The 8,318-nt window shown below is 41.8% G+C and overlaps 1 protein-coding gene across 1 annotated transcript in view; it reads left to right on the top strand.

The window, feature by feature from the left end:
- Positions 1-27: 27 nt before the first annotated feature.
- The window catches only part of NSMAF (neutral sphingomyelinase activation associated factor), a 45,091-nt gene continuing 36,800 nt past the window's right edge, over positions 28-8,318 (top strand). The window contains exons 1-5 of the mRNA XM_053251037.1: positions 28-197; positions 6,837-6,926; positions 7,023-7,101; positions 7,196-7,263; positions 7,347-7,383. Coding sequence (XP_053107012.1) covers positions 28-197; positions 6,837-6,926; positions 7,023-7,101; positions 7,196-7,263; positions 7,347-7,383 — 444 coding nt within the window. The remainder of the gene's footprint in view (positions 198-6,836; positions 6,927-7,022; positions 7,102-7,195; positions 7,264-7,346; positions 7,384-8,318) is intronic.

Genomic DNA, 8,318 nt, shown 5'->3' with positions numbered 1-8,318 from the left:
CCGCCAGCAGCGGCCTCTGCGATATAAATGGTCGGCAAGGGCTGCCACTGGGGTCCCCTGGCGGCGAGCGAGGTCTCTGCCTGCTGGCCAGTTCCTGCCTGCTGCAAAGCAGAGGCGCTGCGGAAGCGCAGCCGGGTCGGCTCCATGGCCTTCATTCGGAAGAGGCGGCAGGAGCACCAGCTCTACTCCAAGGAGAGGTGGGTGAGACGCCCTGGCTAGGCAGGCTCCTGCTCCGCGCCGGCCCTCCTCCTCCTCCCCCGCCGCCCGGGCTTCCCGGCTCTGCCCTTCTCATCCGCAGGCGGGATGCGTTGAATGAACGCCCTTCCTGGCCATCGGAATGCGAGGAGGAGAGGGCAAGCGGGTCATCCGCTGAAATGCCTCCCGAGCAGGGAAAGCTGGTCAAAGCACTCGGAGGCCCCCTAGTCTCCAGCGGAGAGGGCTTGCGAGACGAGCCCAAGCCAGCCCCGGAAAACAGCCACCACTTCTGCGGTTAGGCCTAGCTCTGGTCACTCGTCAGTGGGAAGGAAGATGGGGACAAGGCAGGGGTCGCGGGGGCGGAGGAGCTCTGAGCAGGGGTGGGTGAAAGTGGCCGGCTTGTTTTGTTCGGAAGCTCTTAGGCGGCGGAAAGGGGGGCTCCGTTGCACCACTGCGCGAACGTGACCCTGCGACGCGGAAGTCGTGCGGCTTTTCTTGGGGCACTGCAGTGCAGCGTATGGGCTCAGCTCTTAAAGCTCAAAAAGAAGCAAATTTATTTTTGCACATTTATTTTTACGCTGCCCCAACTTTCCGTCTGTGGGCGGTTTACGGCAAAATAAAGAAAACTAAAAGAGTTATTTAAAATTCTAAGAGCAGCACCTATTGGAAGGAAAGACATGTTGGGCTCAGTGGGACTTTATTTTGTTTCCCAGACTATGGGAAACGCCTCTATTGGGCAGCAGCGATAGAGGAAGATGCTGAAAGGTATCATCTCAGACTGCGAGGGAGGAGGCAGTGGTAAAGCCCTCCTGTATTCTACCAAAGAAAATTACAGGGCTCTGTGGGCGCCAGGGTGGCACAACTTTACCTTTTCTTTAGAGGTACCTGCACTTTTGTTCGCCGCAATGTCGCTTTCTTCCACCACCAGTGTTTTTTCCTGTCCTGTTTAATTATGCTGTCTCTGTTAAAACTATGAATAGAAAGTGATGTACAAATACTCATGGTTGTATATGTGATGATGTTTAGGCATGGATTTAATTAATGCCAAGGTTCCACCTTGAGTTTTTCCCCCCAGGACCAGGACTCCTATGAGAGTCCCGAAAATATATCTGAGTATGTGCAGAGTATATTTTTCTCTATTGAATAAACTGTCTACTTCTGCATTTTAGTTAGGATTAAGGTTCATAGGCCCATAAGCAGACGCTCTATGGTTAAAGACAGGCTTCCCAACTTGGATTCACCCTCCTTGCTTAAGGCACTAATGCGAGAGTGATGAATATTTATATACCGCTTTTCAACAAAAGTTCCTAAAGTGGCTTACATAGAATAAAGAAAGAAAGTGGTTCCCTGTCCCCAAAGGGCTCACAATCTAAAAAAGAAACATAAGATAGACACCTGCAACAGCCACTGGAGGGATGCTGTGCTTGGGATGGATAGGGCCAGTTGCTCCCCCCCCCACTAAATAAAGAGAACTACCCCTTTAAAAAGGTGCCTCTTTCCTCAGTTAGCAGGGGACAAGTGAGCAAGGCGAGGAAAAGTGAAAGGACAAGGTTTGTTGTTGGCTGAAGGAAAGAGGTTTGATGTTGGCAGAAGCTCCCTTTAGCACACTGCTCAGACAGAGGGGTGGGGGTCCTTGACTGTATTCAGTGGAGGTGCCTTGCCAGCAACAGGTAGGCAACCACAATTGTGATTTGGTGACTGAGACTTGTCAACAATGTGGAATGCTGATGAGAGTACCTAAAATGCAATCAACAAGAAAGTTGAACTAAATACAAAAAATTACGTTTTATATCGTTTAAAATACACATTCAGCGGTTGTCAGTTTTCATTCCCATTGCATTCATTGGTGAAAACACTGCAACCACTTGATATCACAGACGGAAATGGGGACATACCCATTCCTGAGGAGTTGATGGGATGGGGCAGAGTCTAGAAATCCAAGGGGTGGATCCAAAGGGTAGCAGAGAATGGCAAACCAAAACCAACCCTGACTAAACACAAGCAGAAACTAAAAGGTAATACAGAACAGATGATTCAAGAAGGCGAGTTAAGCCACTCAATAGAGGTCAAAGTATATATACATATATATGCAGTATTTTTAAAATAAATTAAATGTGTGACAGACATCATATAAAACACTTGTCCCATTTCATAGATTGATTTTATAAACGAACACGGAGTAGCCTAGGGCTGTGAGTGAATTTATGGCAAAGAATTCTTAAATCCCAGCCACCATATTCATGGCAGAGCATAAACCTAATTAATAGCTTTCATTAGTCTAGATGTTTCCAGACAGCTAGGAGACATCAAGGCTAAGAGAGGACTCCTCGGAACAATTAGTGGATCTATGCCAGACAGCTCAGTTACCCACTCATGTAGTCCCTTCTTATTTTGCAGAATGACAGACCTACAGGTGAAACTCAGAAAATTAGAATATTGTGCAAAAGTCCATTAATTTCAGTAATGCAAATTAAAAGGTGAAACTGATATATGAGACAGACGCATTACATGCAAAGCGAGATAAGTCAAGCCTTAATTTGTTATAATTGTGATGATCATGGTGTACAGCTCATGAAAACCCCAAATCTCCAATCTCAGAAAATTAGAATATTACATGGAACCAAGAAGACAAGGATTGAAGAATAGAACAATATCGGACCTCTGAAAAGTATACAGTGTACTGTGCTTGATTGGCCAGAAAACTCGCCTGACCTGACCCCATAGAGAATCTATGGGGCATTGCCAAGAGAAGGATGAGAGACATGAGACCAAACAATGCAGAATTGCTGAAGGCCGCTAATGAAGCATCCTGGTCTTCCATAATACCTCATCAGTGCCACAGGCTGATAGCATCCATGCCACGCCGCATTGAGGCAGTAATTGCTGCAAAAGGGGCCCAAACCAAGTACTGAATACATATGCATGCTTATACTTTTCAGAGGTCCGATATTGTTCTATTCTTCAATCCTTGTCTTCTTGGTTCCATGTAATATTCTAATTTTCTGAGATTGTGGATTTGGGGTTTTCATGAGCTGTACGCCATGATCATCACAATTATAACAAATTAAGGCTTGACTTATCTCGCTCTGCATGTAATGCGTCTGTCTCATATGTCAGTTTCACCTTTTAATTTGCATTACTGAAATTAATGGACTTTTGCACGATATTCTAATTTTCCGAGTTTCACCTGTACTTAGGGCAAAAGAGCTTAGAACAGAAAAACCACTTGTCAAGACAACCAAATTAAACTGGGGTGTGTGTGTGGGGGGGGGGAGTTGTTGAACACTTCATATTTCTGAGCAAAATAAACACATTATGCTTTCATATTAGTGAAGCAGCCCAATAGATAACGTTGTATATTCTTAAATGTAAAATTCTGTGTAAGTGACAATATATGGCATAATAGCTGTAATTAGAGGTTGTAGCACAATCCTTTTACACTTATTCAACTTAAATCCTACTGAGTTCACTGGTACATCCTCTCAAGTGTGCATAGGATTGCAGTCTTAGTTTGCACTACGGCTCACTCCTGGAATACAGTTAGTGCCTCTGATAATATGCAGAATGTCTTTCTCCTTAACTACTAAATAGATCTAGCATGTTGCCAGACACCTGGACTACACAGAGAATTAAGAGAATGTTAGAATTCAGATGCAAGAGCCAACAGCACTGACTCAAGTCAGGCTTGAATCATAATGTTTCCTTTTAGAAACTAAGTAAAGATGGTGCAATGGAATAAACGTTCCCTTACCACTGTTTTCCCTGTTTCATTTAAGGTAAGCAGACACATCCCACTTACTACGTATGTTTTTTACATTCGGCAGAGACTTTTACGTTCTTAAAATGTAAAAACCTATCTTTTAACACTCACTCAGAAATGACATCTCAATTTGCATCTTGTCTTATTGCATTAATATTTCGGTCATTTTACATTGTACATTGACTTCTTACCTAACCTAAGTTCTCATTTTCCACACACCATCACAAACCCACATATGCTTTGTCTTTAGTTTTTTTTAACTTCTTCTTCTCTCTCTGTCTCTCTCTCACGCACTTTCTTCTTTCCTGTTTCCCATTTGTGCTTCTCTATGGACACATGCCTTAAACCATGAGGTTTTTTAAGAAGTTATTTTTGTCTCAACACCTGGCACAAAAATATGCAGCATCCTCTTAAAAGTACTTCTGCAAGTTAGCTTGTAACAGGACTTGAACAACAAGACTGCAAGCAAGCAGAATAGTGGGAAATGTTGTCAGGGAGAAAACTAGCTAGTAGAAAGTACAGTAAGAAGAGAGATTCCTTGCCTCTGGTACTGTTTGCAGGGGGCCCTTTCTAAGCATTCTCTTTCTTTAAAACTGTAGCTGTTTGCAAGAGAGCACTTTGCCATCTTTAAATTGTTTTCCACCCCATCCACCTCACTCCTATTCTGCTGTCTACTCTATGGTGACTGAATTATAGACACTAAAGCCACCTAATGGTACAGTGGGGGAATGCTTGACTAACAAGCAGAAGGTTGCCAGTTCGGATCCCTGCTGGTACTATATCAGGTAGCAGCGATATAGGAAGATGCAGCATCACCTCATACTGCATGAGAGGAGGCAATGGTAAATCCCTCCTGTATTCTACCAAAAGAAAGCCACAGAGCTCTGTGGGTGCCAGGAGTCAAAATCGATTTGATGGCACACTTTACTTTATGCTCTGAGAGACCTTAAAGGCCAGGTTGAAGACAGATCATCCTGGAGAGAATCTATGTGGTCGCTAAGAGTCGACACCGACTTGACGGCACTTAATCAGTCAGTCAGTGCTCTGTAAGATCTTACTGACCTCTCTATGATACTAGACCACAGAGTCTTTCATGGTCATGAAAATAAGTGGCTATGCAATACAGGATGGAACAATGGTGCATTACCAGGGATAGTGCTTAGACTACTCTGGGAAGAGCATCTAGGTTCCAAGTTCCCTCCCTGGCATCTCCAAGATAGAGCTGAGAGATTTCTGCCTGCAACTTTGGAGAAGCCACTACCAGTCTGTGTAGACAATACTGAGCTAGATGGACTAATGGTCTGACTCAGTATATGGCAGCTTCCTGTGTTCATCGGGGGCAAAGGTAGGAGCACACTATTGAGCAGTTGGGAAGAATATGGTTTGCATGTTTTGTTAATGCATCAATACAAGCAAAAGGGATAGAGACTGAATCTTCTTCTTAAAACCAAACCCCTACTCCTTGAAAAGATCTGGAACCTTTTTGAGGAGGCAGGGACACTCTGTGGACACAGTCCTGAAGTTTCAGAACTTCAGGACAGGAGCTTTAGCTTCTATGCAGACTTTAACCCGAACACTTCTCTCTTAGAGATGCTGAGGCTGTACTGTGAATGTGATCTCCTTCCCTACACCAAGTGCTTTTGTTCACAAACTCCTGTACTTCTAACTAAAATGCACTCTGCCGTGGTTCCATTTGACTAACTCTCTACCCTTGGGGAGGGTGATGCACTGGTCACATGTGAATATTTTAAAGTGCTGTTTTCTGATGCAAGAACATTATGTGTTGCTCATAGCATAGAGATCACTTTTGGTTCACCCTTTGCAGGAAAATCACATGGGGATGAGACAGTGCAAATAGCTGATCTGAAAAAGGCAGCTAGGCTGGAATTTGAATACTTTTTCTTTGCTTTTAAAAAAAGGAATTAATGTAAGAGGGGTTTTTTTGGGGGGGGGGCTATGTTAAGAACAGTAGTTTAATAGTTTTTGTGTGTCCTTTATTTTCTGTCCCTCCCAAAAGTAAATAATACTTAAGCACAGCTTTCAAAAACAACTTTTATAAGAAAACCAAACAATAAGGCAGTAATATCCTTTTCTGGGGAAAAAGTACTGATTGCTTTGAGGTTTTAAAAATGGGTTGATGCTTAATTACAGCCCGCCCACCCCCACCCTCATTGTAATCCCATATCCCTTGAGGCTTGTTCTTTGGAGGAAAGGAGGCACTCTGAACAGGGTTTTCAGGACATAGCTGAAATTAATATTGCTTAGCATTCATATGTGCATTTTAATTTAAATTGGATCACATGCGTGGTCTTAATCATTCTTACAACAATCCTGTAAGGTATTATCTTCCTATTACAGATGCAGAGGGGGAGTTGAGGCTGAGAAGTATCGGCTTGCCAATGAGTTCATGGTTGAAGTCAACATAGGTCCAAGGGAAATGTCTTGATCAGTTCTTGACTGAAGCTCTGTTCAGAACATGTGCCTATTTTTGTGTGAATGACTGTACATATATGTTTTCATTTTGAAACTGCTTTCCTTGGAAATATTTTAAAGCAGAGTCTGTAGGAGTTCCTTGAAATAATGTGTTGGAATTGGATTATTCCTGAAAATGCTTGTCGCTCGGTCATAAGCTCTTCCATGCTAGCAAATATATACTTCATGAGGGGAATATTGCTTTTGCTGAAATAGTCCTCATAACTTTATAAGCACAAGAGCCTTGTCCATAGTGGCCTGTGGAACCTAAGCAGAAATCAGGAAAGAACTTCATCTTCATCTTCAGTCCATTTAGGGATTGAGTAAAGCACAAATAATGTTGTAGTAGAGTAACCAAAGTCCCCCCTGTCCTTAATATAAAACATCTTAATTTTCCCCCTTATTTTAGGTTTTCATTGCTGCTCCTTAATCTGGAGGAATACTATTTTGAACAGCATACAGCTAATCACATTGTTAACAAGGATGGCAGAGACAGAAGGTACAATAAATCTCAGACTATGCTTAACTCAAATATTGTAGTGTTCTATCAGTTTAGAATTCCCCAGTTACCTTTGAATGTTTTCTAAACCTTTAGGAAAAATAGAGGATCGCTAAAAATTTGTTCAAAATCAGTGATATTTGAACCTGATGAAATAAGCCACCCAATTATCAAGGTAAGCTGGTTAATAATTGATCCCACAGCATTGTAACCTACTTCAATTTTGAAACAAAAGAAAACAATGTGATTTCTCCTAAATGTTCACATAGATCCCTTTGAGAGACTGCATTAAAATAGAATCACCGGAAGTTCATGACAGAAACAATTCCTTCACAGGGTATGTGGTTTTGAAGACATTTGAGGACTTTACTCTTTGTTTTTTAATTAGTGTAATAATTCACTTTCATAATTGTGTTTTAGGGGTACCCCTGGACAAATTTCTATTACATCTAATCAGGTAAGCAGTACACATTCCCAAAGAATGTTTTTAATGCTGTATGCCTAAAAGCATTTACCCAGAAGTAAGTGAAAACAAAAAATAATGGGTCTTGATTACAAGCAGTGGGTTGAGATTGGAGTTTCTTTGGCAGAAGTTTGAGGCTCTGCCCTAAGCTCTTCTGTACTTACAAGTATATATTTAGGATAGGAAATGCTATATTGTACTCCACCATTAATCTGACATTGTATAAAGATATAATTAGGAGCAATATTTAGCGGTGCAATACTAAGTAACATAGCTGTGCTAGTGAGAGTAAAATCCGATTTCTTTTGTTGCTGTACAAATCTCAAAGAATCTTCATGAACAGAGCTTGTCAGATTATAACACTGTGGGGAATAATGTAAAGATATACAATGAAGGCTATATGTTTAGAAGCTCAGTAACTGCAGTTCATATATGAATTAGCAACCTTTAATATGACTATAACTAGAAAACAATGAATCGGGGTGTGTGTGTGTGCATGTATGCAATGACTGTAACAAAAGAAGGAACCGGGGCGGGGGGAGAACTCCGGAGTGACATTTAATTGTGGAAAGAACTTATTAGTTTTCTGCTTTATTAAACAGTGCAATACTGTATATACTATTCTCTCTTAACATTTGAGAATGACTGTGCAATAGGAGGAGTAAATGTGGGGAAACAAAACCAGTAATTTGGTTTTGGCCAAGGAGAAAAGTGTGAGAGCAGTGAGAAGTTCCAACATAATGTGAGATTAGTAGAAAGACCTAAAAAGAGAACCAGTAAAGAGTAGCCTAAAATGAATACGGTCAAAGTGGGCAGCCAATGAAGAGTTATTATAAAATGGAGAGAAGAAGCAGTGCCAATGTTAGAGAGAGATTGGTTATGATATATTGCGATGTTCCAAGCAAGCTAAAGAAGAAGGCCTGCCTAGA

The sequence above is a fragment of the Hemicordylus capensis genome, chromosome 4 (assembly GCF_027244095.1).
Source record: "Hemicordylus capensis ecotype Gifberg chromosome 4, rHemCap1.1.pri, whole genome shotgun sequence".
Classification (NCBI taxonomy): Eukaryota; Metazoa; Chordata; class Lepidosauria; order Squamata; family Cordylidae; genus Hemicordylus; species Hemicordylus capensis.
This window is presented reverse-complemented; position numbering and strand designations above follow the sequence as displayed.